Consider the following 23,925-nt stretch of genomic DNA (forward strand, 5'->3'; position numbering starts at 1 on the left):
CTTATAAAGCTTGGGTATGGTCTTTCTTCTGGCAGACCCATTGGGGCCCAGGTCCGGACCCGGCACTAGCAACTCAACTCAGGTCTGGGTTGGAACCAGATTGGACCCATTGACACCATTCAACTCTGCGATATGGGAGCCATTTCCAATTCGGATCCTAAACCGACCTCGTGCAATAAATTTCGGATTCAGATTCAGCTCTGCTATGGTCGGGACCATATCCGACCCATTTGCAACCCTTGAGCTCATAAATGTCATCCCCAGATTGGGACAAGGACATCTTATTCTTTGTCACACTATTTCATGTTTTTCTCCCGAACAAACAGCGAACCTAAAAAATCCTTTTCTCTTTCTCCTATTTCTTCTCCAGCGAGCGTGGGAAGCCCAAAAACCCTACGAAAATCGCAGACGTGAAGAGAAATTCAAAAATATCGAAAGAAAAATGGCACTAATCGTCTGAATCAAAGAGGTAGAAATTCGTTTCCCTTCGATTCCTTCTCTATTTTCTCGTCTTTTTTTTCCTTCGTTCTTTGCTCCTCTTCTCGTTGCGTTTTAGGGTTTCTCAGTTCTTCTTTATTTTCCTCTCTGCTCTTTGCATCTCAGGAGAGCCGTTCTTGGGGTCGTCCGATGAGGTGCAATGGTCGGTGATATGAAAATCGATGAGGGCTCCTTGACTCGATACCTCGTGGGGAATCTCGAACCCTTGTGAGTGCCTTTCTGTTTGTTTTTTGCTTTTTTCTGGGATTTAATGATGCATTTTCATCGAATTTTTATCGATAGGAGAATATTTTTGAGTTTTTGGCGCTTCTTTTTATGTTGTTTTTTTGTTGTTTTCGAGATTAAGTGGTGCATTTTTCATCGATTTTTTTATGGGTAGGGGAAATATTGAGTCTGGTTTTGTTGTTTGAATACTTCGCTTCAGATTTCTAGGATGAATTTGGTTGCTAAATGGGATTTTGGGGCTAAAAAACTGCTATTATGTTTAGCTGGTTTTGGTTTGGAAGTGGTGGAAATTCTGGTGCTTCTGGAACTTTGGATTGAGAATGAGGGCTTTTTGTTGGGTTTTCTGAATGGTGGGTGGGAGTAGAAGATGAGATTTTGGGCATTAGTTTGTAATAATTACTGAGTTTCTTAGTCGTCATTTCTTTGCGTGGTTGAGTTTCTGGCCCTTTTGGTTGCAGAAGTTATTGAACTTGCATTTCTCCTTGTAATCATCCTATATGTGTTTTGGCAGTTTATGATTGAGTTCTTTTTTATTTTAGGAAGTTTGCGTGTGAAGAATTTTTTTTAGAGTTCTTAGCTGCTACTTCATTTTTGTGCTGAGTTGGATGATTGGTTTGTGTTGTCCTTTTAAGGGTTTGAAAACAGTAGAAGAACATCTATTCTTTGAAACTGTTCATGTGGTTGCAGCCATTCTTGGGCACACACGATGTAGGAAGCTCAATTTTTCATTGTTTTTGATGTGCTTAATTTATTAGCTAATTAGTTGAAAGTGGGATAGCAGTGTAGGTGATGACAAGTTCCATCATGTAGGCTAACTAGCAGTTGCTTAAGTAACATATAGGATTTAATTTGGAAAACTAAAAATAAACTAAATAGTAGAAGTGGGAGAGCAGGTTTCTTTGCTGTAATTCACTTTTAGTTGCTGGCTATCATCAAAGAGTGCCATCAATGTTGATGTCCACGAGTTGTGGTGGTATACCATCGCCAATCAATAATCACAGAAAACTTTCAAACTTTGTTTTTTGAATTGGCGAATAATATATCCAATCTACCTTGTTAGAGGCCTTTTTTCTAACTCAACTAAGTGAAAGATGCCATTATGCTCGACAATTTGTCTTTTGGATTGCCTCCTATAATGGCATTGTGATGTCCATCATTTTCTTTCCCTTAAGAATTATATTCTTGACTAGGATTAGTAGATAATTCTTTAGAGTAAAATCAATGTTTTTTGGGAATAAAAATACACTTTCACTAAAAGAGAAATATACATTGATGTTAGAGGCCACTCTTGTTAGAAAAACATAAAAAAATCTAGATAGAATCAAACAAAAATGGGGTATGGCTTAGAATCTCATTTCCCATGAAAACTTGCCAAATCTCTATCCTAAAATGGATAAATGCATCCTTATATTTGATTTTGATAAAGGCTGGGTTAGTTCTCAACTCCATCAAATATATGTTAGTTCCTCTCTGTCCAAATGTACCGTTGGGCTGGAGATTTTTTCCAAACCTAAATAGCTAGCCATTTTCTTTCTTTCTCCTACCCTAGTAAACCATATCTTGTCTTAAAGATGTGCTCCCAACATGCCACAAAATATGTTGACAACCAAATCTGGAAGGTTTTCAGAAAAAAAAAAGAACAAAGCCAAAAGAGATGTGGACACCATTCCTCTTCTACCTACAAAGAAGACATCTAGTTGCCGATTGGAAGCCATTGGATTTTAGAATGGATTGGCAAACATCCTCTAGACTGAGACTAGGCAAAAGGGTACTTTTTTTCTTTGATTTGGCCCTCCACAATGCTTTTCTTGGAAATGGAAAGTCCTAGGGTTCCAAAGGAGAAGCATAGGCTAATTTGATTGTGATGCTATAGAATTACTATATCTCCATATGATTGAATCCTCTCCATTTTCCCATCCCATCAAATCTGCCTGTTCTTTTATTTCTTGTATTGTCATTCAATCAACATCGAAAGCAAAATAGCCTTATCTAAGATTGGATCCGTAATTGATTGAAGCCTATGTAGTCAAAAGCGCTAATCGGCACCTAGGCTGCAGATGACTAAAAAGCCTAGACGGGACTAGTCGGCCTAGTTGGGACAAAAAAATGGGCTAAGAAAATACAAGAGTTACAATAATCATAAGACTTAATAAAATTTATACATACACATATACATGTATACCTTAAAAAACTATATATACATACATCTGAATAACAACAACAACAACAACTACGCCTTCATCCCAAAACAATTGGGGTCGGCGATATGAACCAAAAAAGAAAATCATTCTGGGTCTTCCACATGAATCCTTCTCCTCCAACCATTTCTATCCAATGCCATGTCCTCGGTGAGGTTCAAAGCATTCATATCCTTTCCTATCACCTCCATCCATGTCTTCCTAGGCCTACCCCGACCTCTTTTAACTAATATATTTTCCCATTTCTCCATCCTTCTAACTGGAGCATCATTAGACCTTCACCGAATATGTCCAAACCACCGTAAACGATTCTCTCTCATCTTATTTTCAATGGGTGCAACGCCTACCTTCTTACGTATCTCCTCGTTCCGAATCTTATCTTTTATTGTATATTCACACATCCATCTCAGCATACGCATCTCAGCTACACTCATTTTTTGAATATGATGTCTCTTGGCAGCCCAACATTCCGTACCATATAGTAAAGCGGGCCTAATAGTCGTCCTATAAAACTTTTCCTTCAACCGCAATGGCATTCTACGATCGCACAATACTCCAGTTGCACTTTTCCATTTCATCCACCCAACCTTTATCCTATGATTTACATCTCCATCAATTTCTCCATACTTTTGAATGATAGATCCCAAATATTTGAAACAATCATCCACCGGTATTTCTTGCTCACCAAGCTTCACTACACTCCCATCACTACTTCGTTGCTTACTAAACCGACATTCCATGTATTTTGTCTTACTCTTACTCAACTTAAAACCTCTTGCTTCCAATGTCTGTCTCCATAATTCTAACTTAACATTAACCCCAGCTCTAGACTCATCAATCAAAACAATATCATCAGCAAACAACATACACCACGACACATTTTCTTGAATTGATCTCGTAAGCTCATCCATCACTATAGCAAATAGGAAAGGGCTTAAAGCAAATCCTTGATGTAACCCAACCGTTATAGGAAAATTGGTTGTCATCCCTCCACAAGTGCGGACATTGGTTACTACTCCTTCATACATATCCTTAATTATACTAATGTACTTGAGAGAAACACCTTTCTTCATCATTGTCCACCAGAGAACGTCCCTAGGTACTCTATCGTATGCCTTCTCCAAATCAATAAAAATCATATGCAAATCTTTGTTCCTCTCTCTATTTCTCTCAATAAGTTGTCTAAGAAGATGTATAGCTTCCATAGTTGATCTTCCAGGCATAAAACCAAATTGATTTTCCGATATCATGACAACCTTCCTCAACCTAGACTCAATCACCCTCTCCCAAAGTTTCATAGTATGACTCATGAGTTTTATACCACGATAGTTTGTGCAATCTTGTATATCACCCTTATTCTTATATAGAGGCACTAAAGTACTCTTCCTCCACTCATTAGGCATCTTATTTGTCCGCCAAATCTTGTTAAAAAGTTTTGTCAACCATTCTAAACATTTCTCTCCCAAGCATTTCCAAGCCTCAAATATACATACATCTGAATAAATAAATAAATAATATATATAGAGTGAATGGTAGCTGCACAACCCTTAGGTGCACAACTACCAGCAGACCCATACTGGCCATCCATCACGGCCTTGATGGACGGTCAGTGAAAAAAATGTGAAAACGCTGAAAACAACCTTTTTCACTTTTTTTAGGCTTCAGCGGCGATTTTTGACCACCACTAAAGGTCCCAACGGAAAATGGGACTTTTAGCAACGGTAAAAAAAGCCGCTAAAGACGGTAAAATGCACAAAAAGCGTGTTTTAGCATTTTTTAACCTTTTTTGCGCTGGCCGTCCATCAAGTCTGCGATGAGTCCGTTGGTAGTTGCGCATCTACCACTTTTTCTATATATTATTATATATAGTCATATATATCATCGAAGGTAATTTCTCGGCGTGGGTTTTTCTTGGAGATATTTTCAAAAGGTGAAAAATCTCATAAGCTTAAAAAATTGAAAAAATATAAATATTAGTAAGAAAGAATAGGTTTTCTATTATTTTTCTTACAAAAATATAAAGAAACAAGATTTAAAAATTACAAAAGAAACAAAACAAGGGAAAAACTGAACTGAGAATATATAAAAATAAGTTTTTAAAATTTTGCAAAAATATTGTGATAATATCACGATTTTTTTTAGCAATATTTTGAAAATATCATGAGATTTTCCTGATATTAACAAATACCTTAAAATATTTGTGTATTTCTCTTGATATTTTCAAAATATTGTCGATATTGTTGACAGTGATATATATATATATATATATACACACACACACACTACATCTACATATATACATGATTAAAAAAAGGACAAGTTTGTGCCTAAGCGGGGACTAGTCAGTCCCTAGTCAGCCTAAAGGGGACAAGTTTGTGCCTAAGTGGGGACTACTCAGTTCCTAATCAGCCTAGGAGGGGACTAGGCAGAATAATTGGGACCTTTTATGTGCAGGTGCCCCAGACTAGGCATTGACTTGATGTCTAGTCACCAATTTTAACTGCATAGATTGAAGCACAATGTAGTGGGTGGATTTGGCTTGATCTTCTTGGAGGTGTTTAGTGCACATACACTCTTTATTTTAGGATAGTTGCAGAACTTGTAAAGAAGAATACTAGTATAGCACTTGTATGTATTCTGGAAATGCTTAAAGGAATTGTCATGGTCACCTTATCTTGAATTTTGTCATAATAATCAATCCTGTAGTCAGATTTCATCTTTTTGAAAACAAGTGTCAAGGCATGTCTTTCCTTTAGTTGGTGATTGAGGGGAATGTTGCTGCACTACCAATTTATTTCCTCTTCGATTCTTCTTTTTGGAATGTTGCTCACTGGCCTTGGAAATGTCAAGCATAGTGATCCCATTATCAGTGCAACCTTTCCCCTGTAAATGCACCTTTCCTCCTTTGTGACTTTTATACACGTAAACCATGCATCTGTGCATGCATATGTGGGCATGAAATATCCTTGTATGTGTGTGTTTCTTCCCTTGAATGATACGTTGTCTCAACCTGGTCAGTTTTTTCATAATGTGGAAAGTAGCCCATCTTCCTTCATAGCCTCGTTCCTTTAAGTGGTTCGTAATTTATATCATAATCACAAATATGGTGATGTTTGGAAAATATCATGATATTTTTGGGTACTTCAAAGAAATCAATGAGGAATTTCAAAATATTACCATATTATTATTGTTAAATTCTTGAATTGTCATGAAAAAGAGGTTGCCAGTGGTTCTGCATATGTTTCACTGCATTAAATTCTGGTGGCACATGACATTCTGTTCAATGAATGGGCCTTTTCTGAAGTGACTTTCATTGGATGTTGAGTTGTTAGCATTTCTTTCCATAATCTTTATTATGACTTGGAGTTTTTTGGGGCCAGCAGCTTCATGTTACGTTTTAGTGTTTCAGATAGGTGGGAAAGCAGTCACTGTTGCTGTCTGGTTGAGTGGGACTTATTTTTTCTTTTCTTATGGATTCTCATAGTTGTTTTATATGCATTTCTTTTGCCTTTTGATGGTAAGCTATTGAATCTCTTTTTCTAGAGAATTGTTGTCACCTGTGAAGTTGTTGGTCTTGATAGTTGCATGTTTACTTGATATTGGCTCCTTGGCATGAATCTTTGTCTGGTGGTCCAGTTATTTCCATCCAATCTATTGTGTCTAAAAGTAGCCAATATGTATGAGTTGCAGGACTGAGGCCGACCCTGTTATACTTGCCCAGTACGTGGAGGCATTGTTAAAGAAAGACAAACCAGCAAAGGAACTTCAAAAGCTTTGCACAGAGAATTTGAGTGAGTTTCTTGGTCATGGTATGTTTTTATAGTCTTTCCTTCTCGTTTTAACCTGAATAATCTTGTTTGCTTGCCCTCTCAACTTGTGCTGTCTTTTGTCTTGATGTCCCTGTTGGACATGGAGACTATAATCTTCACTTGCATAGTTTGAAAATGAAAAGGGTTTCTGGCTTACATTGCCATTCTCCAGGTGGTCAATGGGACCACCAAGATTAGTCAATTCCTTTTGAATTATCTTGTATTCGAAGACTATGATATTGCATCAACCATGCTCTTCTGTTGTGTATCTGCATTCATTTGTACGAATGTCTGAGTACAGTAGCATGCTTTGGCTATATCTGCTTGAGTCTGTGTGTTTACCTGGTCATGTGGAATTTACTTGGGTGGCAGTGAGTGCTGCCTGTATGAATTTCATGAGACTCTGTCCACTATTCTAATCTGATGGATGGACCATGTTCATGGTTTAATCTCACTTGTATGAATCCATGGTGGTTCTTTCTATAGTTTTGCTTGCTTTATTGTTGTCATTATTGTTTTCCTCTATATTGCAGAGACAAAGTCCTTTATTACAAAACTGTTCCAGGATCTAGAAAATGGTTCAATCTTAAGTGCTGTTGAGAGTAGAGAAATACCAAAGCAAGTTGAACCATCCCCAGCTCCTATTTCTATTGATACTGCAGAAATAAAAGGCAATTCTCCAAAAGAAGAGAGATCTTTGTCTACTGCACACTACAGTGATCTTGAAAAGAATGATATCACAGATGATGAAGATGATGATCGCAACCACAAACATCGTCGACGAGATACTCGGTCCCAGTCTTTGGATAGAGATGCTCAGGATCAGCTTATGCACAGACCTGGTAGAAAGAGGAGCAAACCTTTTGAGAATGGACAAATGTTCCTCGATGCTGAGCTTCAGTCTACGGAGTTCCAAAAAGCATTTGATCTTGGTAACTCTGACAGAGATATACCCTTGAAGTTTGAGAAACGACGTCCTGGTTTAACACCGTTGCCACGCCCTTCTCTTGATGCTGGTTCGAGAATCAGATTCAATTCATCTTTGCGGAATGATACCAATTCTCGTTTTGATATATCAGCTTCTTTTGGCCGTCCTCCAGTAGGTAAAGGAAGGGGAAGGGGAACAGGCATATGGAATGTACATGATTCGAGATTTAATTCAGTCGAAACTCTTGATTTTTCATCCTCATTGGCTCCTCATGGACCAACAGCCCCCAGTCTTTTTCCTGGAAGGGGATTGACTAGTGCTACAACTACACTTAACACATCTTGGAATGCATTTGGGATGATACAGGGGATGCCTAATGGGGGACTAGATCCACTGCATTCTGGTCTGCAAGGGCCACTCCCAAGGCCTTTAAATCCTTCAATTGGTATTGTCTTGCCCAGGGCTCGTTGTAGAGATTTTGAGGAGCGTGGGTTTTGTCTGAGGGGAGATATGTGCCCGATGGAGCATGGTGTAAATCGAATTGTTGTTGAAGATGTTCAGGTTTGCCGACTTATCTTATTTTCTCAGTTTGTGGTCTGTTATTTTCTGCTCATTTCATATTTTTTTTGTTAGGTGCAATAGTAATCTCAAATTGTATCTTCCATCTCAGACATGTCCAGTGGATCATTTGCATCTGTATGTGTATGCCTGTTATGCACCTTTTTTTTTCAAAAACTTTAGGGTGTACATTTAATGTGTTACTGGTTTTGCTTGTCTAAACATGTGAGCCACTGATATTTGTTTCACCTGGCGCACATCTTATTTATGGCAGTGTCATCATTTATGTATCAATACTGTCTGTAAAATGTGTGCATCTCTGCCAATTCTGCTGCTGACAATTGGTTCTGCTTAGGACTTTAACATGCAATCAAGATTATGTGTTTGCATTTGTTCTAATGTGATCCAAGCTCATAGTTGAAATGACATTCTTCTTCCTTTTTTTTAAAGCTCTTTCTCTCATAGTTATGCTAACAATTGATAATTCGTTACTTTCAGAGCCTTTCACAGTTCAATCTTCCTGTATCAATTCCAAGTGCTCAACTCTTGGGAATACAATCGGGTACAGGACCTGTACCTTCAGCTTCTTTGCCCCCAACAACACTTTTGTCTGGTAACAAAGGCCCAGATGTTAAAACTGGCAAATATGGACAGAATGATGAAGGCTTCAGGTTGAATGGAGCGCTATCAAGTGCCGCTGCTGATAATGAAGCAGACTTGTATGATCCTGATAAACCTTTGTGGAATAATGAGCACCTTGAGACATCAGGTGGTCTTACACAACTTTCTTCTCCTAAGATTGATGATGCAGATGCTGTGTGGGATGCTCATTCTTCTGATGCCCGTACTTTCAGATTTTCTGATAGTAATGAGAATAATAGGATGGGAAGAAATGTAGGGATTTCCAGTTTGGCACAAACAACCACATCTGTGTGGGGTAGAATTGGCAGCAGTGGTAGTAAACTTGAAGTGACAGCTAAAGCGGACAATGATGTAGCCAGCACTAGTTATCCTGTAACTGGGGAAAATGAAGGTGAAGTTGGGAAACTAACCAATGTCCAAGATACATCCCGTCAAGGAAGACCAACATATGGGGAAGTGGAGTCCAAAAGTACAAACATTTTGGCTACACATAGAACACGCTCAAGTTATGTGCCTGGAAATGGGAAAGGTTCTGAAAAAGCATATAGTACTATATTTGTAAATTGCATTCCCCAAAAGAATAACAAAAGGGAGGTCCTTCTTTCCCATTTTCAGAAATTCGGGGATGTTATTGATATCTATATACCACCAAACAGTGAAAAGGCTTTCATTCAGTTCTCTAGAAGGGAAGGCGCAGAGGCTGCATTGAAGGCACCAGACGCTGTGATGGGTAATCGTTTCATCAAGTTATTTTGGGCTAATCGTGATAATATTCCTCATGAAGGAGAAGGCAGTATCAACATGTCTACTACCTTCCGTAGTGGAGTTGCTGCTACTGTCATATCACAACCATCGGTTGGTTATAAGGGAAAGGAAAATCTCCAGTCTCCTTCAAAAGCAAGTAGCCACCCTGCTTCTGAGACGACAATTACCTGCACTGTGCCTCCTAAGCCTGCTGCAACAGATAGCCTTAAAGGTGCACCATTGCAAAAGAAATTAGAATTGGAGCTTTTAAGAGAGGAGCTTCGGAAAAAGCAAGAAATGCTGGATCAAAAGCGTAATGATTTCCGGCGCCAGTTGGTTAAACTTGAAAAGCAAGTAAGACCTAGTATCTTCTAACTCATGGAAAGTTCATAAAATAATTTCACAAGTTGAATATTTTAATAGAATGCCCTTTTTTTGGCAAACAATGTGTAAGCAGTTCAATTCATAAATGCAGTTACTCTGATACATAAATTCATGCATGTGATGGATGGGGCATACACTGTTTACAAGGCCAGATAGCTTGATGAGCTTTGGGTATGTGGCCTGTGCTGAGCTCAACTTCAACCGAGACTGACCTAGCTTCAGGCAGGCCTGGGCAGCTGGAAGCTATCTGCAAGCTTGGGTCTGGATGTAAATTTTAACAATATAACTTATCCTGGCCCTAGTGAAGCCTGGACCAATTAAATATGGTCCCATTTTGAGCATGCCTCTATTTGGGACCCATAAGGACCAGGCCTAGTAGAGCTTTGAGGTACCAAACCTGAGCCTGGTCTGGCCTGACTGAATGGCCATCCCCAAATCATATATGAAGTCCATGATGTTACAGTCTTAACTGATAAGATGCAACTCTATTGCATTTACCTGAAAGTCCTTGCTGGTTCAGGAATTCTATCCTTTTTCCTTTTTTTCTTCTTTGCTTGATCAACGTGCAAAATTTTACCTGGAATCTCAACTGATTTTTCATTGTGAGGTTCATTCCTTTTGTGCTTTTTAAGTTTTAATGAAACAGCTTAATTCCTTTGAAAACTCATATTTTTTGTTATTGAAGGTACCAAAGTGCATTCTTTGTTTGTTTGCATCTAATTATTATCCTTCAATTCACAAGTTTGTGCGCTCATGATATTTTGATAATGTCGCCACTAAAATTTGCTTTTCGAGCTGGCTATTCAAGCCAGAGTGCCATTGATTTGATGTGTTGGAATTTGTGAGGCTTGAGATCTTACTGGATGCATCCAAACTTATTTTCCTTTTGCAGGGGATTACTGTTAAGGGTGAAAATGCTGGGAAGGCTATTCAACAAGAGAAAGCAGATACAGTATCTGTCGCTGATGCTATAGCTCCTGCAAAAAACTCAACCCCTAGTTCAACAACACATTTGGAAGTCAAAATTCTGGAAAAGAGCATTTCGGGGGCCAATGTTGCTTCACCTAGTTTGAAAACACATCCATGGATGCCTCAGCATTCACCAAATAGTTTGAAACAGATGAGCAGTTTTCCATCACCAATGGGCGTTTCATCCATTGTTAATCGGTTTAAATTGGATAATCGTCCGACTGCATTTAGAGTCCTCCCTCCTCTTCCTGTTAATTTTGCCAATGTAAGCTGCTATTCTTGCAATTATTTTTGCTTCTTTTTTAGTGAAAAATCAGCGGTGTGATGCTTCACTATCTGCCTGGAAGAATTCTCCCTTCTGCTTAAATTTAAAGAGCATTTGGATGAAACAAATCATTTGAGAGAACTTGATATTAGAATTACTCATTATTACTGTGATTTTGTGAGGGCGATTATTCTATTTTAAATGTCTCATTCTCTGATTTCTTGTATAGTAGATATTTTGTATTCTATTTTCTTTGTTTTATGACTGCCTCACAATTAAAAATTAGTTATTTTTCATGGTTTAGGTTTCAGTGCTGAAGGAGCATTTCGCAGCATTTGGTGATCTTTCTGCAGTTGAGATAGATGATATAGATGGCCATGCTAACAATGTGGATGGAAATTCCATGAATGATTGTTCTGCTAGAATAATATTCTCAACGCGCCGTTCTGCAGAGCATGCATTTTTAAATGGCAAATGCTTGCAAGGGCACAATTTACAGTTTGTATGGCTTCCAAACTCTAGAGGACATACTTCTAGTGAGAATTCTGGAAGTTCCCAGAAAAAGGAGCCTGTTCTTGATGAGGTTTCAGCTGAGGATTTAAAATCTTGTTCCTCATCACTTCCATCTACTGGAAAATTAAGTCAGAGCAGTGTTGACACAAGGCCTGCTGCTAAAAATGTAGAGACAATTGATGAAGAAAGCACAAAAGATGGTACTGAGAGCACATCGAAACAAGAAATTGAATCCAGCACCGAGAGACTATCAAATGAGAAAGTGGCTATTGGAAAAGTTGATGATATGGATATTGATAGCAAAGTTCATGACTGTGACCCTGCTGCACAAAGCTAACTGTGCTTCACAGATTATTTTAATCTGGGTTTTACTTTTTGAGGTGATTTTACATCAATCATGTCATTTGAAGTTGCAAGATCATGCTTTTTAGTTTGTGCTATCCTGATCGGAGACTCTTAACTTGTTTCCTGGAATTTGTGCTAGCTCGATCTCTTATTTTGTTATATTTGTGATGTTGGTTTGTCCAATTCAAAATCAACTGCAGTTTTGGTGGGTTCTACTAATTCCTTGTTGGCATTTATCATGACAGTTGGAAATTTCAATTTTCAAGTGATTTAATGTCCTCAACCCAAATGATACCAAAAACTGCAAACTTCTAAGTGACATCTGGCCCAAAAGGCTTAACTGATAAGAACAGATATTATACTTTATCTTATTCAAAAAGGACAAGAACAGAATAAGGCCTAAAAGGATTTGATCCTTCTAATTCCATTTCAACCTTTCTGAGCCTTTCTGCTACGATCAAATGTAACTCTCTTGTTGTCAGTGAAGTCCTTTATGCAGATTTGATTGTCAGTTCTATGATCTATTTGCAGTTGCTGCAGTCTATGACCTTGTATGGCACATTGGGCTTCTAAAATTTGCTCTGTCATTGTTTAAAGTGTATGACATAGTTGTAGTTAAGAAATCAGTTGAAGGAGATGAAATATTTTACATCTTGATTACAATTATGTGTTTATGACATAGTTGTAGTTAAGAAATCAGTTGGAGATGAAATATTTTACATCTTGATTACAATTATGTGTTCAGGCTTAGAATTGCATAGGCCATTTCTGTCCTTTGATTTTCTAAATTGAATCTAACTAATCATATAGAACACAATACAAAAACAACTAAAAGAGTAAAGGTCCCAAATGACATATCTGTTGATTGAATATATCTAATGGTATAACATTACCTTGATCAACATGGATTAGGACTTCCTCAAGTATGTAAAAGACTGGACCAAGCTTATTGTTTAGTTCTACTCAGTTTTTTGTAGGACAGGATCGAGTTTGTTCAAGAATAACAACTTAGTTAGAAATAACTTTCTAGTGAACTTGAAAAGGCAAATAAAAAGTGTATTTGGCATCATCTGGAAATTATGGCCTCCATCACTTTTTCAGGAGGTTTGGTCTAATTAACTATTAATGCTGATCCTAGAGAAGATTTTGTATCAATGTGTAGTTTCTGGCATTGAATTAATGGATAAATCAGCGTTAGTGTTCCCTGCTGTATTTATAGTGGTAAAGCATCAAAAAGATTGATATGACCCTTATGGTATTGTAATGGCAAAACACATGGTTATAGAATATGATCACAAAAATTTATCGCTTGAATGCCAGTTCCTCACTCTCTCTCAAAAAAGAAGAAGAAGAAGTGCATAACATAATCATCTAGCAAATGATCTTATACATGGATATGGTTCGTTATTGGTAAGAAGTGGCATGTTTATAATATTCAAATGATTGCTAGTGCCACCTGTAGGTGGTAAACCTTTCTATTCATTACATGAGGGTTTTGCCTAAAGGTGGTATAGTTGTTACAAAAAGGATCTAATAATTAATGATCCTAAAGATGCATACTCTGAATTCAATGTGTCTGAATTCAAAGTGCCACCCCCTATTCGCATGGATACTCCATTTTGCTTCCCGTTCTGTATCCCTTTATATACTAGTCATATTGAAAACTTCATAAAAATTGCCATATCCATGTATCCACTGCTGTCTCCGTGTGACAAAGTTTGGGGTTCTCTCTTATACTCACTTTGTTGCTCTTGTCCTCTCCTCTTTTCTTTTATATCATAACTTAGTGTACCACCTCCTAGATAAATCATTCTTGGGATTGCTGTGGTCCTCTCCCCTCCTATTCTCTTCCCTCTATGCTTCTAAGGTGGCATTATATCAGCAAATGCAGGTGCATGTTTTCTCTACACATGTTTGAACCTTTGTCCATCTCTTTATTATCACATTTTTGCTCTTTTCTGTCACTTATCTTGGCTGTCTGCTCTTTTATGTTTCTATTTTCTTGTGGCAGAAATATCCATAGTTGGCAAACCCATGACTCGGACTCGGATTGCCCAACCCTTGACTCGTGGGTTAGCGAGTCGACTCGGTAACTCGGCTGGGTTAGGACCTAATTTTTTTTAGGTTTTTTTAATAATACTTTAAATATTGTGAATGCAAATAATCAAACTCCAAGCAGAAAATTCAATAAATCAAAGCATTAAGAATCACACCCTCGTAGAGAGGAACCCCCAAGGGCCCCAACAGTATGGAATAAAAGAGAGGCTGAGAGACTTGGCTCGTCTCGTAGAGAGAAACCCCCAATAGTGAGGGTCTCACTTCTCAGAGGCGAATCTTCTTAGAGGCGAGCCTTCTCAAAGAGAGAGAGAGAGAGAGAGAGAGAGAGAGAGAGAGAGAGACTGCCAATGGTCGTCGACAGTTGATGGTGTCACGGGAGATGCTAGGGTTCTCACCTAGACTCCAGAGCTGGAAAATGGAGGGGAAGAAGGGTCTTGACAGTTTGAGACCCTTCGAAAAAAGGTTTTATACCTTAAAAACCGGTTTGTCTCTAAACGAACCGGTCCTCTCAGAGGCGAATCTTCTTAGAGGCGAGCCTTCAGAGAGAGAGAGAGAGAGAGAGAGAGAGAGAGAGAGAGACTGGCTGCCAGTGGTCGCCGATAGTTGATGGTGTCACCGGAGATGCTAGGGTTCTCGCCTAGACTCCAGAGCTGGAAAATGGAGGGGAAGAAGGATCTCGACAGTTCGAGACCCTTCGAAAAAAGGTTTTATACCTTTAAAACCGGTTTTTCTCAAAACGAACCGGTACTAAACCTGGTTTGACTTGAAACGAACCAGTACTAAACCTGGTTTGACTTGAAACGAACCAGTACTAAACCTGGTTTGACTTGAAACGAACCGGTACTAAACTCGGTTCAACTCAGCGAATCAGGTCTGAACCGGGTTGTGCTGTCTCAGTCCTGAATCAGAGGATTCCGGACTGACTTGGCAAGTTGCCAATTCAGGCCAAGTCTGGAGATTCTTGACCGATTCACGCCCAAACCTGGCTTAAACAGGTTTGGGCTGAATCGGTGGCCCAGTTAATGGGCGACCCGATCTGATTCGGGCCTCGGATCGCCGGGTTTACCAACTATGGAAATATCCATAGAGTAGAAACAGGCTATCTTGTGTCAAATTTGCTCAGATCTAAACTTTTTTAACCTAGCACTCATCAAAACATTATATCTGCTTGGATCTGACCAATCTAACTACTATTGGTTCTTTTTGCTTTCATTGTATGTTTTGTGCTTTTTTGTTTGGAAATAATTTTCACTTGAAGGTCATTGAGTTTGTGGATGACGAATCTGTCATAACACTCTTCTGGTTATTAGATCTGATCCATAAGGGCTGACTTAAGCAAGTGCAAAGCGATGCCAGCAGAAACCTTTTCTTGGAAGCAGTCAGACATCAGCGGAATTAATATTTCCCTCTATTTTCATATCCTTCATATTCTTGTTCATTCATTAATTATAAATTTTCATTTGTCACTTTCCTTTTCAGCCCTTTCATTTATTAACAACTTTTTAGTCTTTCCTCAAGCATCACTTTCCTTTTCAACTTTTCCTTTGAGGTAGATTGTAGACCAAACCACTTCTATCCAAAGAAGTTTTCATCAGTAGTCTAGACTATTTACCTTGTACCATGAAGCAAATATTAGTTGCATATATTAGTTCATTGCAAGAAGTTTCTGCAAGAATTCATGAATGGGTTGAGTGCATGAGAACTTTGGATCAAAATAAAAGAAGTTTATGCACAAGTGAGTCCCATGCAATGCAATTTCAAGCTGATTCTTGTACCAGAATGAAAATCTATTTGTTATGGAGTACCTAAAAAGTATGAAGATCATAATTGATCAGGTAACTCTTATTGGGTAATCCATTGCACAAAAGGAAAGACATTCATTTTTTGTTAGGGCTAAATATTAAATGCTGTGTCTGTTTTTTTGCAATATCAGCCCTAAATGTCAACATTAAAGGGATACTTCTGTTGTGATCTGAGACAAACATGTTACCAATAAGAAGTGTGGGATACAACCTATAAGGTGTTAAATGTTGGAGCAGTAGCAGTCCGAGGATGAGGATACTATTAACACTTTTAAAGGAAGAGTGGATAGTGAAAAAATAATAATTTAAATGATGTTGGATATGGTACATTGTTGCTTCTCCACACTTAGGAACTTTTCATGTGGTGAAAGTCCAAGAAATATGTTGATATCCCAACTATGCAACAAGGGTGTCCATGTTGAAAATTGTCGAGTTCAATCATTTTATGTTGCAGTAGGTGGCATAAGGGGAAAAGGAGATGAGTGTTAGACCGTTAGAGAGGGTTGAGGAATGTAAATTCTTGGCCCTTCTCATGAAAGGGTACTTTTTTTTCGATTTAGCATTTAGAAGTTGCGCTATGGTTTGGATCTCTTCTTACGGGCTGTCACATGGGTATGGGTGTGGGTATGGAGGGTACGGAGACACGTGTATATATATATATATATATATATATAGATAGATAGATAGAGAGAGAGAGAGAGAGAAAGAGAGAGAGAGAGAGAGAAGGGTGACCGTCCAACCAAAGGAAGGTCCAAAATCTACAACCAATGATAATCGATGGCGTTCCTTCTCTAACGATCGAGTTTTTCATTGATCGAACTTTACATATTGGGTTTTTATCATTCATTTAGTTTGCGACATGTTTTGGATTATGAATTTTTTATGTTTAGATGCGTTTTTGAAGGCACTAAAAATCAACGGCCCACAATACTTTGTATTGTAAAGTTTTAAATGCATTGCGAGCTGTCAATTATTCACGTTTCTAAAGACATGTCTATATGTAATAAAGTCTTCATGTAAAGCATATTCTCACTAAATAAATTATGAAAAACAAATATATGATGTCTGATTGATGAGATGCTCAAGCATTGGAGAATGGGAGCCGTCCGATCATCGTTGGTTGTAGATATTAGACCTTCCTTTGGTTGGACGGTCCCCCTTCTCTCTCTGTGAGTGTGTGTGCGTGTGTGTGTGTGTGTATATATATATATATATATATATATATATATAGAGAGAGAGAGAGAGAGAGAGAGAGAGAATTTGGATCAAGTGTGGATCTATATTAGGGTCCATATCAGAAATACAAAAAAAGTCTGTAAGGGGATGACTGTAATTTTTGAAAAGGAGGGGGGAATGAAATTTTGCTTTTTTAATAAAAAGGTGAGTGGGTTTGGTCTGAGAGGGCACCCCTCCCTCTTTTTAATAAAAGGGTGAGTGGGTTTAAAAAAATTATTTGGGTTGGGTCAGGGTTGGACCCGACCTGATCCAGACCAACATGTACCCGTTTTGCGTCCGGTACCCGTACCCATGTCGACACGGGTATGGATGTTTGTTTGTCGTGTCTATGTCATAGCTTACGGGCTGTGAGGTGTCACATTGACCGTGGACCTACGTTTGTGGTTGGGGATAGCTCCCCATTTGGCTTATGCCTTGTGGCAAAGGACGTGCACCCCGGTGTTACCACTTTCAACATTGGTGGCATGTACAGGGGTAACAGGCTGCTTGAGTGCAGCAATGACCAGTGGGTTTGCGTGCCCACATTCATGGGTTGCATCGGCACCCCGAGCGAAGGTGATAGCATGCATGGTACCGAGCCATACTCAGTGGAGATGTGCGAGGAGTGGTAGGCTACGACCATGAGGGGAATGAAGAAGATAGAAGCTATGTCACACAGACTCTTCTAACAGGGCACCGCACCCGCATCCATGGGGGTGCGACACTTGGACACAACTTCCTTTGTGTTTGGTGAAGTCAACCACACTAAGGTCCATTTCTATCCAAAAGTAGATTCAGTTAACCCTAATCAAGTCCATTTTTATCTATATCATATATATAAATACATAAATGCACACAAATACATGTAGTGTTAACTTAAAAATATATATATATATATATATATATATATATATATATATATATATATATATATATATATATATATATATATATATATATATATATATGTTAGAAAGTGACTTTGAATACTTTAGGTTCGATAATGAACCCATACACATGCACATTAAGTGCGAATATACCCATTCAAGGGAACAACACAAGCACATCATGTGCTAATACATAAACCCATAAAAGGGGTAAATATGACATAAAGTCATAAGTTGAATATTATTGAAGAAATAAAAAGAAGAGGGTAAAAAACCCTATACAATGGAGCATAAGCTCCTCCAAGGAGTAAGGAAATACAAGGGGGAGACCCCTATTTATAACACAAGAGAGGAGCCACAAAGGAGGCTCCCAAAGTTGTCGTTGGGAGCCCCCAACGGTCACATTTGTGACCGTTGGGGGCTCTCCAACGACTCTTTGGGGAGCCTCCCTAGGTGGCGCAAACCCCAAAAAAGGAGAAAATAAAAAAAATAAAAAATAAAATTAAATTACAAACATATTCCGAATGGAATATGCGTAAAACTGTGAAATGTCTAAACTACCCCTATGCCTATAAATAGAGAAATATATATTTTATATATATAATTAGGATAATACATATGCATATATACAATATATGAATATGTATTATCCTTTATATATATAAAATATATATAATATTACAAAGGTTGAATGATACATTTTAACACCCTCCCTCAAACTTTGCGTGGGGGAACGAAACGATTGAAGAAAGCAAAAAGAAGAATCTCAAGGCTTCAAGAGCCTTCAGTCCGAATGCCATTGAAAATGCAAATGTCTTCCTTCAACGTCTTTAACGATGAGCACCTTCCATGATCTATCCAAGGTACTTCCTTTTCCACTTATCTTCAAGATCCTGTTGAACAACAACAAAGAACAAGTAAAAAATATCTTTGCACTTTACTCAAATGGAACATTCCTAACAAGGTACAAAATTATATTTATTCAAGATCACATGATAAAATAATTACTTTAGCATGAGGAAAATTTAGAAAAATCAAGATTTCAAAAACATATATCATGTTAAATGGTGAGCGGAAGCAAATTATGCGGAAATGAATTGCAAGAATACATAATACATTCATAAGGTCCAACATTGGACAAACATAACCCCATAATGGGGAATAACACAATGGTCCCCTAAGGGACACCACAGTAAGCCTACGAAGAGGCATAAGTTACATATGCTTTATTGAATGAGATCCTAAAAGGCCATAAAGAGCATATGCATATATTATCATGAAATAAATTAATACTTAAAGGAATCATTAATGAACATGCTTCAAACCTGTAATGAATTGCCAAACAAGAGAAACCAAGTCTCCAAGCATACTTTAGACAAAATAAACACAAGAGTTCATAAGGTTTTCAATCCATTTACGAGGCAAAACGAAGAGTGTTATTTGAGTAGAGAATCTTACCCATTTAGGAAAATCTCACTCAATTGACAAAAAACACATTTTGCATACAAAAGTGGCCAAAAAACCATAAGCACTTAATATATAGATTAAATGCCAAAAAATCAACTTGATTTTAAAGTATGCATATCAAAAATATGATTCACTTGAATATCTTAAAACACAAGTCATGAATGAAATTTTGCAAATTTCAACAATAGTTCATCCATTACAAACAACTACCTCATTAGTCCTTCAAAACCCATAAATCAAGTGTATAAGCTACTAGATCAAGAATATAAATATAATGCCATTAAAGGCTAAAGACACACACAAAGGTGTGCAAAAGAATCTCTTGTCTACATATAATAATACTTGAAATGAGTGCATCTATGACAAGAACAAGAGAATACACGCTAACATGGACAAAAAACATCTCTTGTCTACGTAAAAATACACTCAAAACCAAGTATGTTCAGCTACTAGAACAAGAGTAACAAGCCAACCATGGGCTAAAACACAATACATCTCTTGTCTACATAAGATGACACTTGAAATGAGTGAAATAAGCCAACCATGGGCATACATCTCAACGACTAGAACAATGACACAAACGCCAACACTGACTAAAATCACACACCATGGTGTGAATCAACGTGCTTTGTCTACATAAAATAACACTCAAGACAAGTGTGTTCAGCTACTAGACCAAGAGAGCAAAAGCCAACAAAGGGCTACCAACACACGAAGGTGTAATAAAATTCTTGTCTACATATGATGACACTTAGATAAGGGGCATAAAAGGAGAAGACTTTTGAGGCAATAAAACTTGTAATGACAAACATATAAATAAAACCTTGAAACAATATTCTTCAAAAAAAGAATACCCATAACAATATCATTTTGAAATAAAATGTGTGAATATTGTTAAAATGTATCATTCAACCTTTATAATATTATATATATTTTATATATATAAAGGATAATACATATTCATATATGGTATATATACATATGTATTATCCTAATTATATATATAAAATATATATTTCTCTATTTATAGGCATAGGGGTAGTTTAGACATTTCACAGTTTTACGCATATTCCATTTGGAATATGTTTTATAATTTTATCTTTTATTTTTCTTTTTATTTTTCTCTTTTTTGTAGTTTGCGCCACCTAAGGAGGCTCCCCAAAGAGTCGTTGGGGAGCCTCCAACGGTCACAAATATTTTTCTTTTTATTTTTCTCTTTTTTGTAGTTTGCGCCACCTAGGGAGGCTCCCCAAAGAGTCGTTGGGGAGCCCCCAACGGTCACAAATGTGACCGTTGGGGGCTCCCAACGACTCCTTTGGGAGCCCCCTATGTGGCTCCTTTCTTGTGTTATAAATAGGGGTCTCCCCCTTGTAATTCCTTCACTCCTTGGAGGAGCTTATGCTCCATTGTATAGGGTTTTTACCCTCTTCTTCCTATTTCTTCAATAATATTCAACTTATGACTTTAAGTCATATTTATCCCTTTTATGGGTTTATGTATTAGCACTTGATGTGCTTGTGTTGTTTCCTTAAGTGGGTATATTCGCACTTAATGTGCATGTGTATGGGTTCATTATCAAACCTAAAATATTCAAAGTCACTTTCTAACATGGTATCAGAGCCCGGTTACGATGGGGTTGTCTCTTGGCGCAACGAAAAACATGGTGCTCAAGAAATGGTGAAGTATTCATTGTTCATTCTTTTTGTTAGAAGTTTTCGGTATGTATCTCTTTTCTTAACATATTATGCATTATGAAACTATTTTTCTTGCACATTTAGTGTTTTTTTGATAGTTGAATCATTTTCTTTCACATTTCGTGTGTTCGTATATTTTAAAATATCTATTTTTAAATTTGGTGAACTTGTTTATTGTTCAAATATATAATTCTTGGCTATCGATTCCTCATCACATATAATAGTAATTTATGTTGTTAAAATTGTCTTCAATTATGTGGGATTTATGATGTTTACGTAAGTATTTCATGATTGACCTATAAATTACCTTTTAAAAATTATATATGATGTCTTGATTAATGATCGTTGTTTAAAACTCTTTTCTCTCATATAAAGTCTAATTTGTTTTGAGTTCCTCTCTTGTTTATGGATTTTAGTGCATGTTTTTTTGAAAAATCTTGATATAATTCTTATATAAGAATCTCTCACATCTTTATCTTTGTTATGAATCATAAGTAGTTCTTGTTAATGATAACTATTTATGAGAACTCCTAAAGATGTTTCAATGTTTTTGGTTTATTTAAAGGATTTTTGAAAAATTGTTTGTGATAAATAGGTTGTTCGAACCATTGTAAAAGATCTTTTAAAAGAATTTCCCACACTATATAGAATGCATAGTGTATCTATTACATCCTTTGGTATAAAAGATTTCATTTATTTTTTGATTTTCTTCTAATGATGCAAACATATTTGTTTGTATTTTTCAGGTAAGGTTTCAAAAACCTCTTGATTGTATCTCTAAGGATGCCTACATTGGCCATAATATGGTCTTCTTTGTCTTAAATTGCATTAAAGCGTGAGAGTCTCAAGCATTTGTATCTTTTATGAAATACATGCATTATTGCATGTTTGATATTATTACGTTTTTTTTTTCGTATTTTGTTCAAGAGTGTCTTCATACACTTCTTTTATAAAATATTTATGCTTGTATGCGTATTGTCTATTCATAGACATTTTCACATAGTACTCTCTTTTCAATAAAGAGATGTTCTTATTGCCTTCTTTAGGGCTTGTGTTTGTTTTTATCCCTTAATGGACTTGTAAGATTGTTTCTTTTAAAATGCTTCCGTAATATCTTAGTACATGTTGTCCTAAATTTGCACGTTTAAGATTATTGCCATTTTGCATCTTGGTATACATATAATTGCAAATTATAAAGGCTTGATTTGTTTCTTGGATTATTCCAAATCCTTTCTCACACATGACATAGCTTAAATATTTCATGTTGTGTTTATTAAAGTTTTTTTTGTATAATGATCATGATTGAACATAATTTCGTATATATGCATCATTATTGTTATATGGCATATTGTTGTGATTAATTATGTTGGACCTTTGAATCGACCCTCTTTGTAAAAATCACATATTTGGAAAATGTTTTCCCTAAGAATTCATTGCCTTTTTATGGCATTTTATCTTCTATCCATCACATGTTATATGATGCATCAAATTCTTTTTTTATGGCCTTATTGTTATATTAGAGATGGTTGTTAAGGTGAGTTATGGGCACCTTGTGTTATGACATTTTAGATTGTCCACTTGCCATATTATAGATGGTGGTTGAGGTGAGTTATGGGCACCTTGGGACTCTAGAATGATTTGGTATATGATCTCTAATTATGAGTGTGTCACTCTTTGTTATGTCATTTTAGATTGTCCACTTGCCATATTATAGATGGTGGTTGAGGTGAGTTATGGGCACCTTGGGACTCTAGAATGATTTGGTATATGAGTGTGTCACTAGCTTAATGTTGGCCATTGATCTTATGGATGCTCTTATTTATATATAAATGTGATGGATATATGATGTTTGAAACCTTAAAATGTCTTAAGGTATATTAAAATCAAGGTTTTTGAAATTATTGCCCAACCTTTTATTGTTTATGGATCTTATGAGTGCATTTGCACATTTGTGTTTTGTGCTTTTGTGCACAAGTGTTTTTAGTGTGTGTATATTCACACATTTATTTCAAAATATTGTTGTTATGAGTATTCTTTTTGAAGGATATCGTTCTTTTGATTCAAGGTTTTATTTATATGTTTGTCATTACAAGTTTTATTACCTCAATAGTCTTCTCCTTTTATAACCCTTATCCAAGTGTCATCATATGTAGACAAGGATTTTATTACACCTTTGTGTGTTGGTAGCCCTTTGTTGGCTTTGTTTCTCTTGTTCTAGTAGCTAAACACACTTGTCTTGAGTGTTATCATATGTAGACAAGGCACATTGATTCACACCATGGTGTGTGATCTTTAGTCCATGTTGGCATTTGTGTCTTTGTTCTAGTCGCTGAGTTGTATGCCCATGGTTGGCTTCTTTCACTCAATTCAAGTTGCATTTTATGTAGACAAGAGATTTATTGTGTTTTTAGCCCATGGTTGGCTTAATACTCTTGTTCTAGTAGTTGAACATACTTGATCTTGAGTGTATTTTTAGTCCATGTTGGCATTTGTGTCTTTGTTCTAGTCGCTGAGTTGTATGCCCATGGTTGACTTATTTCACTCAATTCAAGTTGCATTTTATGTAGACAAGAGATTTATTGTGTTTTTAGCCCATGGTTGGCTTAATACTCTTGTTCTAGTAGTTGAACATACTTGATCTTGAGTGTATTTTTACGTAGACAAGAGATGTTTTTTGTCCATGTTAGCGTGTATTCTCTTGTTCTTGTCGTTGATGCACTCATT

The 23,925-nt window shown here is 37.0% G+C and overlaps 1 protein-coding gene across 3 annotated transcripts in view; it reads left to right on the forward strand.

Annotated features, from left to right (window-relative positions):
- Positions 1-329: 329 nt before the first annotated feature.
- Positions 330-23,925, forward strand: part of LOC149827157 (zinc finger (CCCH-type) family protein / RNA recognition motif (RRM)-containing protein) — a 32,181-nt gene continuing 8,585 nt past the window's right edge. For 2 of the 3 annotated variants that reach the window (XR_016435142.1, XM_090020241.1), the window contains exons 1-7: positions 330-469; positions 604-705; positions 6,612-6,730; positions 7,264-8,219; positions 8,715-9,956; positions 10,879-11,220; positions 11,525-12,113. Coding sequence is in view for 2 of the 3 variants with exons in the window: in XM_090020241.1 (XP_089876367.1) it covers positions 638-705; positions 6,612-6,730; positions 7,264-8,219; positions 8,715-9,956; positions 10,879-11,220; positions 11,525-12,070 (3,273 nt within the window). In the remaining variant the exon portion in view is untranslated. Of the gene's footprint in view, positions 470-603; positions 706-6,611; positions 6,731-7,263; positions 8,220-8,714; positions 9,957-10,878; positions 11,221-11,524; positions 12,114-23,925 lie in introns of those variants that run through there. The other variant, XM_090020242.1, reaches the window with a different exon arrangement.

Source organism: Nuphar pumila, chromosome 10, assembly GCF_984573655.1.
Source record: "Nuphar pumila chromosome 10, dmNupPumi1.hap1.1, whole genome shotgun sequence".
In the NCBI taxonomy this organism is placed as follows: Eukaryota; Viridiplantae; Streptophyta; class Magnoliopsida; order Nymphaeales; family Nymphaeaceae; genus Nuphar; species Nuphar pumila.